The sequence below is a fragment of the Pseudopipra pipra genome, chromosome 6, assembly GCF_036250125.1.
Source record: "Pseudopipra pipra isolate bDixPip1 chromosome 6, bDixPip1.hap1, whole genome shotgun sequence".
In the NCBI taxonomy this organism is placed as follows: Eukaryota; Metazoa; Chordata; class Aves; order Passeriformes; family Pipridae; genus Pseudopipra; species Pseudopipra pipra.
Window position 1 is genome coordinate 42,689,670 of NC_087554.1, and position 20,717 is coordinate 42,710,386.

The 20,717-nt window shown below is 51.3% G+C and overlaps 1 protein-coding gene across 2 annotated transcripts in view; it reads left to right on the top strand.

The window, feature by feature from the left end:
* The first annotated feature begins 652 nt into the window (after window positions 1-652).
* Window positions 653-20,717, top strand: part of TMEM63C (transmembrane protein 63C) — a 31,204-nt gene continuing 11,139 nt past the window's right edge. The window contains exons 1-5 of one of the 2 annotated variants that reach the window (XM_064658816.1): window positions 653-879; window positions 17,826-17,940; window positions 18,216-18,436; window positions 18,747-18,826; window positions 19,957-20,044. In XM_064658816.1, the coding sequence (XP_064514886.1) occupies window positions 18,230-18,436; window positions 18,747-18,826; window positions 19,957-20,044 (375 nt within the window). In that variant the 5' untranslated portion in view covers window positions 653-879; window positions 17,826-17,940; window positions 18,216-18,229. Of the gene's footprint in view, window positions 880-916; window positions 1,169-17,825; window positions 17,941-18,215; window positions 18,437-18,746; window positions 18,827-19,956; window positions 20,045-20,717 lie in introns of those variants that run through there. The other variant, XM_064658815.1, reaches the window with a different exon arrangement.

Here is a 20,717-nt window from a genome sequence, read left to right on the forward strand (position 1 = left end):
CTTCTTAGACCATAAAGAGATGAAATGAGCCCAAACAAGCCTCAGAGGATGCTGCAGAACAACACTTGTCTACTCGGCATCTGGAGAAGACACAGATGTGGAACCCCAAGCCACCCATAGGAGGCGGGAGCAATGAAGCAACCGGGATATCAGTGAGACTTCCCTGCAGTCACATTCTGGTGACTGTAGCCTGGTAGCTCACTTGCAGGTGGTGTCTCTGACCATCGCTTGGGAACACTGGTAGCCATGCGAGACATCCAGTACTGCAACCCTGGATGTGCTGCTGTCCATTTCTCCAGCGTAAAGTGCACCGCCTGCATCCTCACAGACTGGAGAAATGGGGAGCAGGGTGGGATGCCTAAGGAAAACGAGGCTCTCAAAGCCCCTTTGCACCTTGGTGGGGTCAGGTCCCTGTCCCTCCTGCCGGTCACTCCTGATGACAGGAAGGCACAGACCCTCTGCAGGAACAAAACCCCTAGCAAGTTTCTTTGCTACCACCCCTGCCGCCATCCATGCCAAGCAGCTGAGCAATGCTGCATCAAGGGGAGAGGTTTTGCAAACGCTGCTGAGGTCTCATATGCACCCACCCACCTGCCCCTGCCACTGTGTTGGAGGCTGACCCCCCGTGTACCCCCACCGCGCTGGCTGTCGGTCGCGGAGGCCCGTTCCGCTCTCCCCCGTGGCACACGCCGGGCAGCCATCCCGAGGAGCCGAGCGCCGCGGAAGCTGATCGAAGCGGCGGATGCGGCGGGCACAGCCTCAGACCCAGAAATAGCCTGAGACGCGCAGACCCCGCACCCAGGCGTTCCGCCGGCAGCTCCCTGCGCCGAGCGCCGGGGCCGCCGCCTCGCCCCCCGCTCGGATGCCGCGGAACACACGGTGAGGGAGCGCGGCGGGGGCTCGGGCCGGGAGGCGGCTCCCCCGCGGGGCCCAGAGCTCCGGCACCGCAGGCCCCGGCCCCCAGCACCGGCGAGGCGGCGAGAGCAGCCCGGGAACCGCGGCCTCTCCGCCGCAGCGGGGCGGGCGGGGAGGCGGGGCGGCGGCCCCGGCTCCGGCCCCGGCACCTTCCCCTTCCCCTGCCGGTGCCGGGCCGGGGCCGCTGCTGGGCAGCCCGGGGGGACGGCGGGCGCGGAGCCCGGAGTAAGCGGGGCCGGGGCCCCCCAAGCAGGTGAGTCCGGGGCGGGAGGCGGCGGCAGGGCGGGAGCCGCAGTCGGGCTGCAGGGCTCAGCCGGCGGGGCTCGGCCGGCGGCACCGCGGCAGCGGGCGGGGTCCCGGCGGGCGGCGGGGCTCCGGCGAGGGGGGACTGGGGCGCTCCTGGGATGCAGGACGGGCCGGGGGCCGCGACCTGGCTATAGGGTGGTTGGGGTGGGGGGGAAGCGTGCTTGGGGCTGAGCCTGGTCCGCCCGCGCCGAACTGCGCCTGCCGCGTGGGACTGCGGCGGGGGATGCTCACCGTGGGGGTAAGCCAGCATCGCCTCGGGCAGCTCCGGGACAGCGCACGAGGGCCGCTCTGCGGGTCCGGGAGTCAGGAACGAGTTGGTTTTATGGAAGATATCTGGGTACTTGGCTCTCTTTAGACACCGTTTGCCTGCCTTCATCCTGGACCACGTAGCAAAATGGTTTTAATTAATGCTTGTGTCCGCCCGCCTGATGGGTAGCTGAGGCCCATCAAGGTGCAGTGGCTTCCCTGGGCTGCTGGAGCAAGTTGGTGGCAGAAGCAGGGAGTGAGCCCCAGCCCCTCAGTGTCCTTTCCCAGTGCACACATGCTGACTTGCACCACTGTCCTGTGATGTGAGATAAAATGTCACTCCACCGCTGTGTCATGTCATGGCTTATGCTTGGTCCCCACGTCATCCTGGCCACAGAATCCTCCTTCTGGGAGCCACACCTGATGGTGCTAGATCTGCTTTGTACGGGCAGGAGAGGAGGGGGAACATCTCCCCATTTCTCCCTCCAGCTTTGTGATACTGATGACTCTGAGAGAGCTGTTGGATTGGGATGATCTAATGCTCTGGCCAAGCTGCTCTCCCCCAGTTTACAACTTCATCCAGATCTGTCCATGGATCAAGGCCCTGCCTTCTCTCTAACTTGCTTCCCCATCCTCTCTAGCACAGTAGGTTTGCTATTCAGAAACCTGAATAGAAGGAGTGTTATCCAGGAGAAAGAGAGAGAGACCTTTGTCTGGCTGGCAGATATTATTTCTGCATGAACATCTTTTAACTGTTTAGCCACCATCCCCAGGACTGTTGCACATACCTGCCTTCTCCCCTTTCAGAGAGTTCAGGGGGGAGCAGGGTGTGGTGGGAAAACCAGGTGGGCAAACAAGATATGAGAAAGCACTTTGCCCCATGTTGGGGATTTATGATGCTGTATGACTGTCAGGCTGCCTGTCTGAGCAGCAGAGAGACAGCAAAATATGCCATTTGGGATAAAGGTGTTGTAGTGGTTTGCAGTATTTGTTCAGAGGGGAGAAAGTGGAAAAAATAGAAAGCAGAAAGAATGACCCTAATACCAGATCAGAGCCTTGGCCTCACTGCCTTCCCTGCTGCCCTGCAAAGTGGTGGTCAAGGCTGGGCAACAGATGGAGAGGGAAGCAGAAGCAGCTCCTTCAGGAAGGATTTGTCTTAAGTATCCTGGCAAACAGCCACTGGCAAACAAATATGTAATAAATAAAAGCAGGGAGGCAGCCGGCACCCCTGCAGCCTCTGACTCCATAGCACATATGGGCTTTTCCGGCTTCCCTTCGAGCTTAAACCTCTGCTTTCTTCCCATGGCTCCATCCTGGCTCCTGAAACATTCGAATGCCTTTGAGCTCTTTTATTTTTTTTTGCCTGATAACACTTGAATCACTCTGTAACTGCTCCCCTCTTTAAAGCTCTCCCTGAAGTTAACTATTTTATCTCTGGTTTGCTGGCTGCTGACAATGGAAAGCATAGGGTGGTCCTGCAAACCAGAACAGAAATAGCAGTGCTTTCTGGGGATGCTGATCAGGGATGTTCATAGGCCCTCGCAGGTAAATACTTGCCCTCCTTCCGTGCAGAGACTTCTGGGCCAAGGGAACGTAAGGCAGATTTCAGCACAGCTTCAGAGCCTACATCTGCAGAGTTGTAAAAGAAGGAGTGTCACTGCTTTAAAATATTTCTCACAGGAAATACTCCTCTCTTAACAGACTGTGAGAGCTTTCCCAAAGCAGCAAGGAGAGGGAGAAATGTTTCTAACACCCACAAGTGAATTCAACTGATATTAAACTAATCAATCACCTAAACTCTTAGGCAAACATCAGTGTGCTGTGCAAATGCTGACTCCTCCATGAGTCCTATAAACACCAAAGCCTTCTACTGTTGTCACTTATGCATTTCTTACCTACTTTAGTTGCTGTAAATATATTTTGTGTACCTAGCTCCAAGTTTGAAGAAAACATTGCATTGCTGATGCACTGTGCTCAGAGTAAGAGCAGGTTTGCTTTGAGATTATTTCAGGAGAAGCAGCTCCAGTCCCAATTACCTTCAGCTATAACTTGATCACATTCAGTCCCTAACCAGGTATCAACCTCAAACAAGGTCTTAGAGCTTTAGAAGATCCCACTTGGCATCTACCTGCACTTTAAGGTGCCTAAACACCTCTTCAAAGCTGGCTTGAAGTTACTACTTGAAATATGTCTGAGACGGTAATTAGGCTGTGATCACACCTTGTTATTAGGTGGGGACAATGGCAGCAATTTTCTCACACTGTTACAGAAACAATGGGACAGCAGTCCAGGGAGGTGCACAGCCCTTCCCACCGTCCAGTCTACTATTGTTGCTGGTTAATGGGTGAGAAAGGGCACAGTGGGTCTGTGAGAAGCAGAGGAAGGTGAGGTAGAGTAGCCTGACAGGGGGCATGGGCTTCTCTCTCCCAGCCTTCTGCCCTGGTCCATGTGTCACCCTCCACTCTGTGGCAGTTCAGCCATGGCTCGATCTCGCACCTCCTCAACAGGTTTGCTTTTTATGACTCATTTTGATAGTTACCTAAGCCCCAGTGCTGTCCTGCCTTGTCTGTCCTGGTATAGCCCTCTGTTGCATGATAGCTGTGTTGGCTTAAGAGCTGCAGCCATGCTAAGGGCTGCAGAGAAAACCTTTTTGCCCGAGAAATTGACTTCCTAATTGAAATTGCTGTAATGTTGCCCAGCCTCTGGAGAGCATGAACACTGTGGCATAGAAGCATTTCAACACAGGAATCAGTTGTGTAGTTCCCAGCAGCATCCCCGTGAGAAGCTGTGGGTACCATTTTGACCAAGGAGGGGCTTTTCATAGTGGTAGTTTGATCTCAAATAAAGATGTGTTTAAAATGGAATCCCAGAGCAGAGAGGCTCAGTGCTCCTGTTCAGTGGGAGTATGCAGAAGCTTTGGGTGACCCGACTCCCCTATCCCCAGCACCAAAGTCTTGTCATCTGCAGATTTGTGGGTGAGTTGAGAGGAAGGCAGGATCTGAACAAGCCAAGCTCTACTGTCTCCCCAAGTGCTGAAAAGCAGGCTGTGAAAGGTGGAAAAATACATCATCATGTAATTTTGAATTCCTCCTGACAGAAAGGAAGGGAACCTGCTTCACTGGAGAGCACTTTATTGTTAGCTGGGAATTGGTGGTAGGAGGCAGCTGGGGCATAGGTGATGGAAATTGAGACAATGAGGCCCTTAATGTGCTGTGTTGGATGGACAAGGAGAGACTAAAAATTCAGATGAGCTGCGGGGGGCGAGTTAGGGCAAACCTCAGGTTTGGAAGGGTAGTTGGGCAGTGGCTCCCAGCTGTTCTCCAGAGTAAGCCTGTGGTATCCTGAGACAAGGACTGGGGACCTTGCACTGGCCAAGCCAAGGTGACCCTGGTGGAGGAATCCTCTTACTCTGCTACCCATGCAGCAAGGTTACCCACCCTAGGATGACACATCAGGAAAGTGGCACAGGCTGAGGTGCTGAGGTTGTGTGAGGGCTGGGAAGCTGAGGGGTGACTTGTGAGGCATGGAAGTGGCTGGCTGTGGCCACAGGGCACCTGAGCGGCTGGGATCCCAGCTGGCACTGGGACAGCCCCTAGTAACATGGGGCTTAGGACACACCTGGCTGGTGAATCTGGTTCCAACAGCAGGTTGGGATGGTCTTCTTGGCATTGCTGTGGTTTGGAGCAGAGTGTCCATACTTGGGAGATATTCAAAACCTGCCTTGACATGGCCCTGCAGAACTTCCTCTAGCCGACCCTGCTTTGAGAAGGAAGGCTGAACTAGATGATCTCTCTTCAGCCTCAACACTTCTGTGCTTATTTGTTCTGTCTTCCGACAAATTCAGTCACCAAGGCAGCATTGGAGAAATGACAAGAAGTTGAGGTTTGCCTTGCTCCCCTGAGTATGCGAGCTACACAAGTAGGAGACTCCCAGGGTTTGCAGGCACAGGCTAGTGACATGCACTATTCATTGTGTTTCTGGGCTACTTTTCTCAGGGAGGGCAGAACTATGTGGAAGTGTAATGGCAAAGAGGGCAGAAAAACAAACCAAACTTTGTAGACTTCAGAATAAGTTTGATCTGTGCCTTGTTTGGCTCTTGACCTTCTGCTGAGTAGGATGGATGTATTAAAGTCACAATTTAAATTAATGATCAGAAAGCCAAAACCTAAATACCTATTTTTAATCTCGCTATGCTTGTACACTTTTGCTCTTTTGCTAAGGACAAGTTGATTCTCACTGATGAGTATGATGTGGTACTTAGGGCTAAGCAGGAGGCTGCACCATGCTTATGTGAGTGGGTATATAACCATAATATATGGTTATTTAGATATTTAACGTCTATACTACTTGCATTACAAAATGGTGAGTGCTGTATTTCTTATTAGATATCACATCATTATTATAAATTTGGTCCAGCTGTATTTCAGTTGAAAATGAAGTCCAATTCAAATTGCAGAAAGCGAGCACTTAAAAAGTGGTTTCTAACTGGTTAAATAAAACTGCTTAAAATGTATGAATCTACAAAACAAAAGAGAAAAAGTTTATGAAATCATTATTTATATATGTAATGAATTTAACAATACTATACTGCTATACTATATTGTATTACTATAATACCATATCATAGGAAGAGAATTTTATTAGAGGAGATGTAAAATATAGCCAGTGATATATCCTGATTATTTCTGGCATTTAGGAATTCAGAACTAGTAGAGGTTATCCTCTCACACTTCATCTTCATTGGGCTTTGAAAGGGAACCAAGCTCTCCTGCATTAACCTGCAGTAATTTTTCAGAACTTTGACTAAACTAATCCATGTACTAAGTTAATTGAAACATTTTTTTCCCTCTGCTTTCAAAAAAGATTGATGCTGTCAGAGCCATTTTTGCAGTTCATCAGGCTTTAGCTCCCACTGAGCAGATCTGGCACCAAGGACATACTACATGAATTTCTACTGATTTATTTTTCACTGGTGAGAGGGATCTAAGGTCTTAGCATGTAGGTTGTAAGAACTGCCAGTTTTAAATTGGCTGTCTTTTAATTTAAAAAGTTTTTAGTTCAGACAAAATCTGATTACTTTTAAGTCAGATGTATGTTTCCAAGAGTCATAATTCTTTTATTTGTTCTGGTTCCAAGTCCTCTTTATTGCTTTTTCCTTTCATATTACTGCTGCTAATCTTTTCGTCAAGCAGCTTCATTGGATTTTTCTGTTGGGAGATTTTCATCAAGTTTAGTATTATTTTATCTGAGTTTTTAATTTCTTATGTTTTCTTCCATGAAATTTCATCAAAATCTTCCTTCTTTAAAAACAAGAAGGAACCTGGGAAAAACAAGGGGACCCTGCACTGCTGGCCAAGTGGGCAAAGCAGCGCAGGGGCTTTCAGCCCTTCCCTGAGTGCCAACCTGGCTGTGTGCCCTGTGTGCAGGGAAGGGAGGCTTGTGAAGAGAAATCAAGGACAATCTCTCTGTCTTCCCTCCCATTTCCCCCCAATCCTAGGTAGCCTTTTCCCAAGGTTGACTTGCCCATGAAGTGTCTCTGATGCTGCCTGTTGGATGTGGCTCGTTTGAAAGGATGTGACCCCCCAGCAAACCTGCCAGGCTGGGCTGACAGCCCTCACACAGTGTTGTGTTTCTGCTTGCTCTTGCAGCAGAAAGAGCTTGCAGGTCTCTCAGTGACCACCCTGCTGCCAAATCTGCCATCTGTCTCACATCCTCTGGGCGATGCTGTGCCTCCCAGCCCACAGCTTCTCTCCTCCCAATGCCTTGTCCCTTTCCCAGCCTGGCTGCTGTACATGTCCAGATGTGACACTTCCTTCTCTGCCTGAAAGGAAAGAAAGCATTTCTTGTGTTTTTCTCCATCACATCTGTTACTCTCAATGCCCCTTGCGCTGGCTGTGGGCAGCTGCTGGCCAGTGGGCATAGCCGGAGCCGGGCAGGAAGGCAGCATGGTAGATTCGGGCAGGGCCAGCCTGCAGCACTGGCACAACAGAGTCTGCCTCCTGACCATCTGTGTCCCACTCATCTTGTGTTCTGGGACATCTGCCTGTGATACGTGTGTATGGGGGAGGATCCTGAACCCCAGTCTTTGCCCCAAAAGTCCTGTGATTTCCCCCTTATCTCTGATGCTCCAGGGCCATCTCTCCAGGTCCTCTCCATGGAGGAGATGGGAGTAAGCTGGAGGGTGTGATGGGCTGTCTGCTCTGTTCTGCTTGGCTCTGCTGTGCCCTGCGGCAGGTACGTGACTGGAGCAAGGGGAATTCCCCAGGGGTGATGGAAATGTTGGTGACAAGTTGTCTTGTCACCTTATGTGAGCGCCCGTCGCACTGGGAGTAGGCTGAAACAGTCAGTGCTTTGCAGAGCCATGTGTCTGCAGCTCCACATGTGCCTGGGAGAGCCACCTTCCTTTGGCTGCAGCAGCAACAGCTTTCATCTCCCCCAAGGGCTGTGTGGGCTGCAAAGGCGGCTTGATGTGTGTCCCAGTGACCAGAGTGACTGCCTGCTCCCTCTGCTGCCCCAGTGAAAAGCAGCACTGGGATTGCCCTGCATGGGGGCAGGATCTGGTGGGAGGGCAGGCAGCTGCCCCATGGCTCAGGCAAAGGCCTGGTGTTGAGACTATGAGATGGGTTCAGTCTCTTCTCTCCTTCTTTGAAAGGACCAAATTTGCTTACACTCTGGGAGATAGGTGGTGATTTGATTGTTCCCTTATGGATGAATCCCCAGGGGAAGAAGGTGGCCAAGCCAGGCCTTGGGGAGCACCTTCTCCCCTTGTCCTCCTGTTGCAGGCACCTGTGCACACCATCAAAGGCTTTCCCTTCCCTTTGATGCACTATTGACTCAAACCGGTGTGCTGAGAGCTAATCCCTCTGGCATGGCTGGATGCGACTTACACAGCATCTTCTGGGGCCATCCCTGCTTGTGCAACTTGCTGGTGCCAGAGCCTTCACTGAGCTGCCAGCTCCCGTGCTCCCAGGGTGGCGTGATTCATCCCAGTCATATGGTGTTACCCAAATCTGCTCGGAAGCTGGGCAGAGGTGGGAGGAAAGCCTTGTCAAGGCCAGGATTGGCATGTGGTGTGCTCATGGTCTCCTGCTGCAGCCCAAACCTCACTCTTCTCCTGGCACCAAGCACAGGCAATAGAAATGTTCTAGCTCTGCAGATGCTCTAAAATTGTATTTTGTGTGTGTGTATGTGTATATATATATAGCATTGTAATGCACTGCTCTCAGGAGGAAGCTTTTGTGCTTGCAGAGAGGGAGAGCTGGGCAGGGCAGGAGTGTTTTTTTGCTCCTGCAGCAGAATCAGCTGTGGGGGATGTTGTGGCTGCTTGAAGCTGGGGAGGAGCGAAGGGTGGAGAGGCTGGTGGCAGCTGGGCACCAAGGCATCCCCCAGAGCAGTGTGGAGAAAGGTACATGGCTGGCCCCAGGAGAAGGGGATCGACAGATCAACATAACACTGCCCACTGACTCCTAGGAGGCTGTGGGATGAGGGTGCTTGGTGGGAGAGTACTCCTAGGTCCCAGTACTGTCAGGGAGCAGCAGGCTGGAGTGGAGCAGAGCTGGGCCCAGCAGCATGAGTGCCAGACCCCTGGTAGCCCACCATGTGCCCATGCTCACCCCACATGGCACAGCAGGCTTGTGGCCATGAGCTGTGAGGAGGGCTGGCTGGAGCTCAGCAGCTGAGAGTGGCTGTACAAGGGCTTGAAATGCACCTGCTTTCTCCACCAGCTCAGTGGTGAGGTCTCTGCCATCCCCCAGTGGCCCATGCCATCCTGGCCAGGCAGGACACTGGGGTGCAAAGCCACCAGAATCACCTGGCCCAAGCAGTGTGATATTGGGCTTCTCGATCTGTGTCCCTTTCATGCACAATCCAAGTCCCCTCCTTGCCGTTTCCTTCCCTCTGCCCTCGGGTGAAGTTCCCTCTGCTCACTAGCGATGGCTATAGCTGTACTGGCTGCTCCTGCAGCTGGCAGTCTCTGCAGTGGGTGGCTTTATAAAAGGCAGGATATGAACCTCCCACTCTCTACCTTCCACAGCTCCCTGCTCCCCAAACAACGGAAGGGACTTGGGCAGGAAAGAGCTGCTTTTTCACTATCTCATCCTGTCTTTTCCCCCATCTCCAGGGACCACAGTGCTCCTAGCATCTTGTGGCACTGTGAAAGATGCCTGTGACTCACAGTGACAGCTTCAGGGCCTGACCAAGGCACAGCTGCTCCTGGTTTGTATATAGGTTTCCACAAGGGAGTGTTTTTCCCAGTGGAGGTGGCACTTTGCTTCACAAAGGCCTTAAAATCCTCCTCTGTGTGAGAACAGTTACCTGGGTGGCAGAAGAAGCCATCCCACCACTGTTGAAGCCGTACTGAGAGGTGCCTTCCTCTAGTCTTCAAGGCCAAATGTAAGCTGCCTCTGTGAGACTGGCTGTATGTGGGCACATACTGTGGTCTTGGAGCTGGCAAGCAATAAGCAGCCCAGAGATACCCTTTGCAGGGAAACTCAAACCCTTCCCTAGGGCCAGCTGCCATGGCCCTCAGTCACAAAGGCAGCAGGGGCTGGGAGGTGTCCTCATCTGCTTGTGTCATCATTAATTAACTGCAAGAGCAGAGGTTGCTCTAAGGACTGTGAAGAGCATGCAGCATCCCAGCTTGGAGCAGGAATGTGGTGGTACCAGGGTTAGTGTTTTCCTGAAGTACTGTTTTTCTGAATAGAAGTGCATGTGCATGTGTATATGCTAACTGGAAACCCCAGGATGATACCCTGCCCCTTTCCCACTTGTGAGCTACCTGGGTCTCCATCCCCCACTGTCAGCCCTGGCTTTTTCATAGTATCATACAAAAGTTTAGGATGGAAGGGACCTTTAAATGTCATGTTGTCCAACCCCCCTGCAATGAGCAGGGACATCTTCAACTGGACCAGGTTGCTCGCAGCCCTGTCCAGCCTGACCTTGAATGTTTCCAGGGATGGAGTATCTACCACCCCTGTGTGCAACTTGTGACTGTGTTTCACCATCCTCATCATAGAAAATTTCTTTCTTATGTCTAGTCTGAATCTACCCTCTTTTGGTTTAAAACCATGTCACTACAGGCCCTATTTAAAAGTCTTTATTATAAGGCTGCTTTTTCTGGCTTTCTGCTCCCAGCCATTGCTTATTAGCAGCCTGGCAGCTCCCCACCCTCTGCTTGGGCTGCGCTTGGCCCATGTAATCCTTTGTGCTGAAGAGTGTTGATTTAAGTGTTATCAGAGGACAAGGGTGCACGATACAGAATGAGTGAAGGGCGCCTGCCCTAGGAGCTTGCAGCCCCATTAGCTCATGTTTGCTTGGTGCCTTGCACACACAAAATGTGATGTGAGGGGCTCAGCACACTGTGTGCACAGCAGGAGAGGGAAATGCAAACCAAACATGGGTTAAGAGCCAGCCTGCAGTGGCAGCTTAGTCAATTGTGGCAAAAATGGCTGGGGGTGGAACGAATAAATTCCGCTCCGATTCTTCCTTCCCAATCTCAGTGCGCTGGCTTCAGCAGCCGCTGGCTAGCACATGTGTGGAGGAGGCGCTGGAGAAGAGCTGCTCTGTGTACAGCATCTCCCACGCACTGGCCTAAACAAATCTCTCTGGCTGCAGATCTCACTGTAAGCACTGTTTGCTCTCGGTTGCCTGGGATTTGGCTTTATACTTGTGCTGAGGAGCGCTGCAGCAAATCAGCTTGGCTCACAGGAGAAGGGGCTTATGCAGGTGGCTGTTTTGTACCACAGAGGAAGGCCAGAATTTTGTCCTACACAGTCTCAAGGGAGGCTGGGGAGTGGAATGTCTTCTCCTTCGAAAACTTCATGGAGCTTCATCTGTCCAAGTGCCAAAACCCCACTCTACATGGTGGTGCCGGGCAAGAAGGGGAGAACAGATAGCTGGAGGTGACGTGGCAGCCACTGCAGGGGGACGTGGCAGGGGAGGGTTTGGCTCTCAAATGCTGTATTGGTTTTCAGGTGAGTCCCTGGGGCAGCATGACCCTGCACAGGGTTTCCTGAAGGTAGTGGCAACCTACGACTCCTGAGCAGAGAAAAACTTGCTTGGCTCCCCAAAATGGGATCAGTCTCAGCCTCCTGATGGGTTACATTATTTATATGGACAGTGTTGGCAGGACAGGTTGGAAATGGTGAAGCACTGGGGATAGGAGTGGCAGTGCTGAAGGCAGGCTCACCACTGAGGGGAAGAACCTCGCCATGGGCTTTGCATCCCCAGGGTCTGAGTGGGCTCATGGGCTGGCTGTTCCCCCTGCATTCCTGCCCTGGCTGGCAATGAGCCTGGCAGGCATTTGTGCTTCTCAGTGGGAGAGCAGTGCCAGAGCTTTCTGGTGGAGGTGAAGTTTATCTACACCATTTTTAAGCAGATTTATGCACTCAGCTGTGCACTCACACTCATTGAACTCATTGAGTGGTGGGTATGGGTGGGGAGGGAGTGGGATCAATTAGAACATGAGTCCTCCTGGCCTCTCTGAGTATCATATCTTCATTGGCAATGACAAAAGTAGTCTTTGAGCAGGTGTTTTATACCTGTTAGGAGTCATCTGTTGCTGCAGAGTGGTCCTTTGCCTCCAAACCCTACTAATCCCAGCCTCCATTGCCCACCAGCCATGTTGCTGCTCTTGGTTCTCCTTGTTTGGAAGATGAATCTGGTTTCCAGCAGGCTAACAGAACAGGCTGGTGTATGTTCCATGTCCTACTGGTGATGGGATGGGGTCTTCTGCTGGTGGATTGTCTATGCCATGGCCTCGCAGGGTGTGGGCACAGCATTCACACCAGTGTCGGTGTCATAGAATCATAGAATATGCTGAGTTGGAAGGGATCCACAAGGATCATTGAGTCCAACTTCTGGCCCTGCACAGGACACCCCAATAGTCTGTGCCATCAACCTCTCTGCATCCAGCACCTTGGCTCCCCAGCAGGGTCTGGCTCCAGTCTCTGTGGTCACAGCCCCAGGGGAGGTAGAGTGCTGCCACAGTGGTGTTGGTCTCCTGTACAGGTGCCTTTCCTGGGGATACTGAAGCAGGTGGAAAGAGCTGTGCCCAGGGATGCTGCTTTCCCACATGTGCTCACTTCACAGGCCATGAGCAGCCAGAACCTCTCTTTGCCTTTTGGACCTGGAAGCCATGAATCTAAGAGGAAAGGGTGAAGGGAGAGTCAGGGAGCCTTGGACTTCTGTGGGGTTTTGGAGGGCTCTGTCTGTGGTCCCATCCCCTCTGTGCTCATCTCTCTTAGGGACAAATGTGGCCTGTTCTGCCATGCACTGAGCTACAGAAATAAGAGGTCACCGTGCTCCATATTTGTCTTTGCTGGGGTGTGTGCTGAGCTCAGTGCAGGGTGTTGATGAGCCTTTTCCCATCCTGAGGTACTTGGTTAGCCGTGCTGAGTCAGTGGCAGTGGCTCAGGTGTCCTGCCCTCTCGCTGCAGTCCTGCAAGGTCAGTCACTGCAGTCCCGCAGGGTGGGACACTGGAGGTTTGCCTCCCTGCCTGGTTCTGTGCACACCAAGGCGTGAACCTGATCTCCCTGTTACAGTGGTCCTTGTTTTCCCCTCCTGCAGCCTGGCCAAAATCGACTTGTGATGGAAGAAGGATGCAGAGGCAGTGGGGTAGCACAGACGCTTGTTTTCTAGGAGGCATGGTCTAGGTCCTCAGCCTGGCTTTTCTGCTGGTTTTGTTCAGCCACCAATTGCTCCATCAGCAGCCCTGTGCTCTGACTGCCCACCCACCAGCCAAAATCATTAACCCTATCCCTGCCAGAGTGGGACACTGAGGCTGGGTGTGTGTAGGCATGCTGGAAAGCTCAGCTTAGTCATCTCAGTGCTCCTAAGACTTTGTTTTGATGTTTTGCTACTCCAGCTGTCTGTGAATCCCCTAGCAAATGAGTTTGCTGGCAGGATGCTTCAAGGGAAAGACAAATCGTGAAAAACTGTATTCGCAATTAAGACATGCCTTATTTTTAATTGGAAATCTGATTCTCTGGATTAGTGCCCGCCCAACCAGAGAGAATAAACATATGCTGGTATATCAACAAAACAAAGAGGGCACTGAATATTCAAGGCAAACCTTATACACTGAAAATGCGTCATAGAAATTATCCAGCAAATCAGTTTTGATGACAAATCTCATACACTCATTGTCCATTCACAGCCATCAAGAAGAGAAGAAAGAAGGAGTGCCTGTCTCTATTGCTCTATATGTTTGCTAACCCTATTTTAGCATCTTTCTTCTAAGTAAGACCTATAATGGATAGATCATATATTGCAATTTCTGCCTTTATGTTATTGCTTCATTTTCCCAACTGCATCCCTGTCCACTCTCGTGTTTCTTGACTAGTCCATTGCTGTTGCTCTCTGGAACAGAGCTGATGAGGGACACCTGTCTGTGGTTGGCATCTAGAGGCACTGCCTCATACACAGCTAACGGGAAGCTGTCCTGACGCCTTCTGGAGGTGAAGGTACCCACCCAGCTCTGTTATTCGCAACAGTATTTCCTCCTTTGGCCCTTAAGATCAGGAAAAGCACAATGGCAGTGGCATAGCTGGGAACAGGAACTGTTTTGGCAATGCTGTGAGTTTGGTTGAACCTTTCAGATACTGTTACAGAGCGTTGTCACCTGCATACTGCAAAATGTGTGGTGTGAAAATTTAGCTTAGGGGTTTCAGCAGTGACTTCAAGTGCGACCTGCAGTGTTCCTGTGATCTATAACTCTGTATACCAAAAAATGAAACTGTCCAACCAGAGGGAGGTTGAACATCTCCTACAGGTCTGAGCTCAAGCTGTTCTTGGTGTGCGTGAGCAGAAATCTGCTCTCACTGTTTCTGCTGCATGTGTTGAACCTAGAGCAGCTACATGATTTACTTTTAGCTTGTTGCTCCCAATAGTTATTTTAATGGTAATGCTGCAGCTATATAATTTGTATAAACTTTTCTAAGAGCAGCACCATAAAAGGTGAGTTTAGCTGGAACAAATGGTCTAGAAAAGTACTGGTTTGGGTATTTGGAGGTAAGTTTCTCTGGTTATCTGGGGTTGAAGGGACCAGGGAAAGGGCAGGAGGGTGACCTCAACATCAGCCTCAGAGGAGCTGAGATACACTGTGTTACAGCCTAAGCATGACATGATGGCTCCTTTGAGCTCCTTTGGAGGTGCCTAAGAGAGAGGGCAAAGAGCTGGACTGGGTCTTCAGGTACCTTCTGTTCCTGAAATCTCTCTCTGCAGTCTAATATTGAAACAGCAGTGCTAGGTGGAGAGACATGAACTGGTTGGGCTGGGAGGGTGAAGGATTGCATTTGGGAAATTTTGAGGCAGGAGAGCTTGGAACAGGAGATACTCATACCATCTCCAGGAGAAACCCATTGCTTTTGGCCACCAGGAGCAAAATATCTGCTACTGGGGGAAGGGGATAGCAACAAGCACTTGATAGGGAAAGACAACTTGTACAGATCTCTGTGAAAATCTCCCTCACCCTGCCATCCTCCAACAGGATGTTCCTCCTACAAGCGTGAAAACGGTGCCTAGAAACAAGCTTCAGGATCTTACCGCTGGGTGGTGGAGCGGTGGTGGCAGAGAAGGGACTTGGAAGTTGCTAGGAGTCTCCTTGTTTATTTGCTGAAGGTCTAACAGCTCTGTCGGTCAAAGACACACTCTCCTTGTTAACAAAAAGGCAGTGAATTATTTAGCAGCTGAAAATGCCAGATGGCAATGGCTTTGCTGCTTACAGGAGGAGGGGAGAGAGGAAGGGAGATATGCACATTGCGAGGAACAGATTGAGTGCATTTCCATAGCAAAGAGCAGACCCTGGCCAGAAGTCCTGGTGGCCCAGGTGGTTGCCTGATGGCAAGCAGGAGGCAGGCAAGCCAGCTGCCACTTGCCAGAGTAACCCACTCATTTCCCACAGGTCTCCTCTTGTTGGAGGTCCCTTGTCAGGGGTTGTATCCTGACGGGGCTGTGCTGGCCCTTGAAGTACAGGACTCCCAACCTTGGCTGGGAGGCAGGACGTGAATGAGGGCACCACAGAGAGGCTTTGCCAGCCCATTCATCACTTCACACCTGGGTGCAGTGATGGTACTTCAGCCCCAAGTCTACTGGGATGCCATTTAGAGAAATATCAGCATATGTCAGGTGACTTGGCAGTTCTTTTGAGAGTCACACTAATGTTCAGCTGTCCCAGCGTGGGCTGTGATGTCTCCAGACACCATGGACTGGCCAGATCAATGTGTATATGGCCAGGGACCTCTGAGGAGAACTGAAGATGCTGTAGGCAGGATGGGCAGATCTGTAGCAGACACTGAAGCCCAAGACTCAGGTGACACTGCACCGTATGCACAGTAGGAGGGACTGCAGATAGCCAGATGCCAACCTAACCCTGGAGCAAGGTGAGCCTCAGGCTCTTCTGGGCTCATAGCCTTGGTCCAATCATCCCAGCCACTCGTAGACTTCCAGTGGAGATTTTTCTTTGGGATGAAATTTATGCTTTAGAAATTAAGAAAATAAAATAAAAAAAAAAAGAAGTCATCATCTTTTTTGTGTTTAATTTGGAAACTGCAGGCACCAAGAGTAGTCCTTAAATTCTGCAACCCTCTTGAGAGCTTGGGTTGAAAATCCCTAGGGAATCTCCAGTGTCCAGACTGTCAGAACCCTTTTTTTTTGTCAACTCTTGTGTTTGAAAACCTCCTTCTTCCTCAGCCTTTTCTTTCCCTGGATGAGGAGATCAAAGAGAGTCAGTCTCTTGGGCATATAACCTGTGTCAGCTCCTGCCTCAGCACACTCAGCCTGCCTGCTCTGCTCACCTGTGGGGTGGGGGTGTCTGGGTTTCTCAGGAGCTTTAGGACAGGACTAATCTCCTCAAGCAGCAAACTGTATGGTCTGAGAGAGGCTGAGGTTACAGCAGTGTATATAAAATCACGTGCTACTGTAGTCTCCCATCTGTCACACTGACGCAGCAGAAGTAAATGTTTCCCAACAAAAGCAAATCTGTGTAGAGCTCAGGAAGATCCCCTTTCTAAGCCAAGACATTTTGTGTGTGCTATCTCTGTGCTCCCCAAGGACCTCTCAATCAGGTTTTCTTTGGTGTTGAAGAAGAGTTGATGCTGTTTGGTCTTGGTGGAAAAAAATGCCATAAACACTTCACATCTTCAGATCCCTGGAGGTGCCAGCTGTCTTTGTTTGCATCGTCCTCCATTTCTTAATCCTGTCCTTGTGGGCTTTGAGCATCTTCCAGCAGGGATCACCCATGTCTGTGTGACTGCAGGGACTGCAGCAGGGTCCCAGTTGTGGCTGGAATATAGATACAAAGGAAGGAGAGGAATGAATGCCCAGTGGCTTGAATGCAAAGCTCACAGGAGTATGTGTTAATACACCATTCTGAGTTTTCATGTGGCCTTTGCCCTGGTCACAATACATTGGCCATAATATACTGTGCCCAGCATGTCTGCAAGGCAAGGCACTTATATAGCTCCTTATAAACTTCAGGCATGCCAGAAGATGTTCTTGTCAGGAGTACAAGTTCCTGAGAATAGGGATGTAGAATAATTGCGGTTAGAAGGACCCCCTTGGAGGTAATCCAATAAAAGCCCTTGCTCAGAACCAGGACAACTTCAAAATTGTATTTGGCAGCTCAAGGCCTCCAAAGACTGTACTTGGTCTCACCATAGACATAGTTGTTCTCCTCTGAAGGCTGCACAGCTCTCCAGGCACCAGAAGCAGCTGTCTGAAGGTGCCCAGGGGGGGTCTCTAAGGCACAGAGGCACAACAGGCATATGAGGAAAAGAGACTCTGGCCCCCTTGTCCCACCCCATGTTTGTTAGTGTTTGCTGTGCTGCTTCCCTCTTCTCTCATCCTTCTGGTGAGTTCATCAGAACTGTTCATCAGTGTTCATGAGCTGTTCATCAGTGTCCTGGCACGCAGGTCTGTGGCATCCCCATGAGTAACAGCCATGTTGGCTGCTGTAGGGTGCTTGTTCCCAGGGTTCCCAGGCACCGCATGTTTGGAGAGGATCCTCGCCTACCTAAAGCATGGTAGTAGGAAAGGTTTTGGAAACAAGCTACAGTCTTGGCCATTAATGGCCTTGAAGTGTCTTCTGTCAGTGAGGACTGTAGCCTGTGGTATCAGCTCCCGGGGAAGGTGGGGGGGGAGGCTTAGCATTTAGGGTTTTGAGAAACTAATTCTTCTGAAGACGATACCTTGGAAGGAGCAATTCTGCTCAGGTGGAAAGCTGAAAGGGAGGTTGTGATGCTAAGAGGAGGACAGAGGGCTTAGGGATATTCCATAGGCAGTAGATATTCTGGCTGTGGGGAGAGAAGCAAGTGCAGCCCAGCAGCTGACTTGTTAACATCATCATTGCTCTTTTTCTCAGAAATTCAAGCAAATGCTTCAGCTCCTCATTCCTGCCTGCTGACTGCACTGGGGTGGCCATGACTCAACCCAGCTTCCAGGACTGAGGGGCAGAGGTGGTGAGAGACCTGTCTCAGGTATGACAAAGACAACCAAATAGCATGGGGTTTCATGGGGGTGGGGAAAGGGCAGGAAGTAGCTGTGAGATTTCTTCAGCAACACCTCCTGCCCTGTGTCCCACGGCCAGTCCCTGGGAGAGACTGGGACTGGGGATGCTCCAAGGTCACCAGCCAGTCCTCTCCCTGCCCTACTCTTAGTGAACTCCTCAGACTTTGATGGAGGAGACCTGGAAGAGCCATGGCCCCTTTTCAAGCAAAAGCTTCTCCATCCATACCATGCCTCTGTGTTGCAGAGTGAGACCCCACAATGGCGCTGATGGAGAGCGTGTACTCAGTGGAGCCGGCACCTGATGGTGCCGCCCCCACCTCGCTGGATATGCTCATCTTCTTGGATGCCCCGGTGAACAGCACAGAGGAGCAATGCTTCAGTGCCCGCTCCCACAGCACCGTCCTGGAAGGGCTGCCCTTCGGGGGAGTGCCCACTGTGCTTGCCATCAACTTCATCCTCTGGCTGGTGAGTGGGCCAGGAGGGTGCCATTTCTACCAGCACTGCAGCCCCTGGGTGCTCTGTCAACCACACACAAGTGCAGCCCATGCACCGGTGCATACAGCTGACTTGGGGAATGGGAGTGAGTGCAAGGGACCAAAGGTTTTGCCCACATCATTGATGGGCAGCAGGGAGCACTTGGGCAGTAGTGGTGAGATCACAGAGCAGGAACAGTTCGACTTGAGGCAAGAGTTTGCACGAGCTTGGGCTCATGAGTGAGAAAGCAAAAAGGAGGGATGTGAGAAGGTCCCATGGGGTCTCCTCTTTCTTCTTTCAGCTTCTCCTTCTGGTCTTCTCCTGTCTTCGGAAAGCGGCTTGGGACTACGGGCGCCTGGCGCTGCTGATGGACAATGATAGGTGAGGAGGATGCAAAGCCAGTGTGAGCGATGGCTCCATTCTCTTCAAGAGGGCTGGAAGGAAGGCCAGCACTGCAGGGTGGCACACAGAGAAGTTCAGCAGGTGTTCCTGTCCCTCCTCCCCACTGGGAATGGCCTGACTGTCCTTGCCCATGGAGACACAGGCACCATCTGCTGTGGGGATAGGGAAAGCCTGGACGAGCTTTCATTCGCTCTTGCTGGTAGCATTTGGTGACAGTGCTCTGGGTGCCATTGAGGGCACTGTCCTGGGAAGGACAGAAGCCCAACAGCTGCTGTTGAGTGGGGACTGAGCCACTGCCTCTTCTGCCACTCTCTTGGGATGAGCAAGACAGGCTGGTGGAGGGGGCAGAGGGAGACACACAGCTATAATACTGTTCTTCACGTACCTACACAACTTGCCTGGCCTGTCATTTGGGCCAGATGCAGAATCCCACAAAAATTAGCAGTGTTCTAATAAAAGTAGAGGCCAGACGAGATTTCCAGGTGGGCTGTGCTTCCCACAACTGCCTGCCTGCCAGAGCACGGCTCACCCTGGGCAGCAAAGCATCTTTCTTTGCACAGGCAGGTGCACACAGGTGGGGTCTCTGTAAGGCTGGGCAGCCCTCAAGAGCAAACACTGGCCCACTCTTGCCTTCTCACTTCTCCAGTTCCTCTTGGCCTTGGACTCTGGAGCTGAGTCAGGCAATGGACAGGTGATGTTTCCCTTCACTGGGGAGATCAAAGGGCAATCAAGACTTAAAATGCAAGTTTTGATTACATTTCTTTTTACTGTAAAACCGTTTGAGACGTCAGAAAACAGTGGAATAGAAAATATCTGTTTTAGCAGGCCCTTATGCTGGAGCTAAGGCTAATTCTCTGTGAGCCACTCCATCATGGGTCAGGGCCACAGAGAAGCTGTGGAGACTTGTCAGCACAGAGGCAGCAAGATGCAACCCCTCTGTCCCAAGCCCAGCTGTAGTCACTGGTCCAGCCCCAGTGCAGGATGCAGGGAGGGGGGGAGGCATTTCCTGCGCTGCTCTCCTAGGAGAGAACTTCTCCAAGGGTGCTTATTTTCTCCTGTCTGTTGCTTCTCTTCTGCCTCACCCCTCCTCTTCCCCCCTCACTGCAAAGTCTGACCTCGCTTTTCTATGGAGAGCAGAGCGAGAAGGAGAAGTCCCCGTCAGAAAGCAGCCCCCTGGATGCCGACAACAAGGATGTGGTGAGTGCCGGTGGCTGTGGCAGTGGGAGCTTGGAGTGGGCTTGTCCTGGCCCAGGCTGTCCTGTTCTTTATCAGAAACCTAGGTCAGAAGTTAAATAGGAGAAATTGAACCTGAAGGGTTTCTTTGTCTTGGATTCTTTTGAGGCATATATCTTGAATGGCAGTTTTGAGGGGATGCTCCCATCAGGGCAAGCATCTCCCAGCTGCATGGCTATCCTTGCAGCTATGGGAACCTAATTGGATGCATGGCCAAAGCCATGCTGCATGCCTGCAGAGATCTTTCTCAACCTTCAGGACGGAGTCCCCTGCACCACATTTCCTCCTCTGCCAGCACAGTTGAATGCTGGGACTTTAAAGTAACCTTTTGTTTCTCTGTCACACCAGGCGCATACCAGGCTTTGCTGGAAACAAACACAGATGGACACACTTTACTGCCTCTTTCTTTTTTGAGCAAAAGCTCAAAAGTCAGTCACTGGCGTGACTATGAAAAAATTGTCATGACTTATTAAAAAAAACTAGGCAGGAAAGGAGCAAAACAAGCAAGACCCTTGCAGGTGGCAGGAGGCCTGTTTAAAGCCTCTGTAACAGATGCTCTAGGCAAATGTATATTGCTCATCAAAAAATAAGTGAGAAAGATCACAGGGAAAGCCATCACTCTAAAGAGCAGATTAAG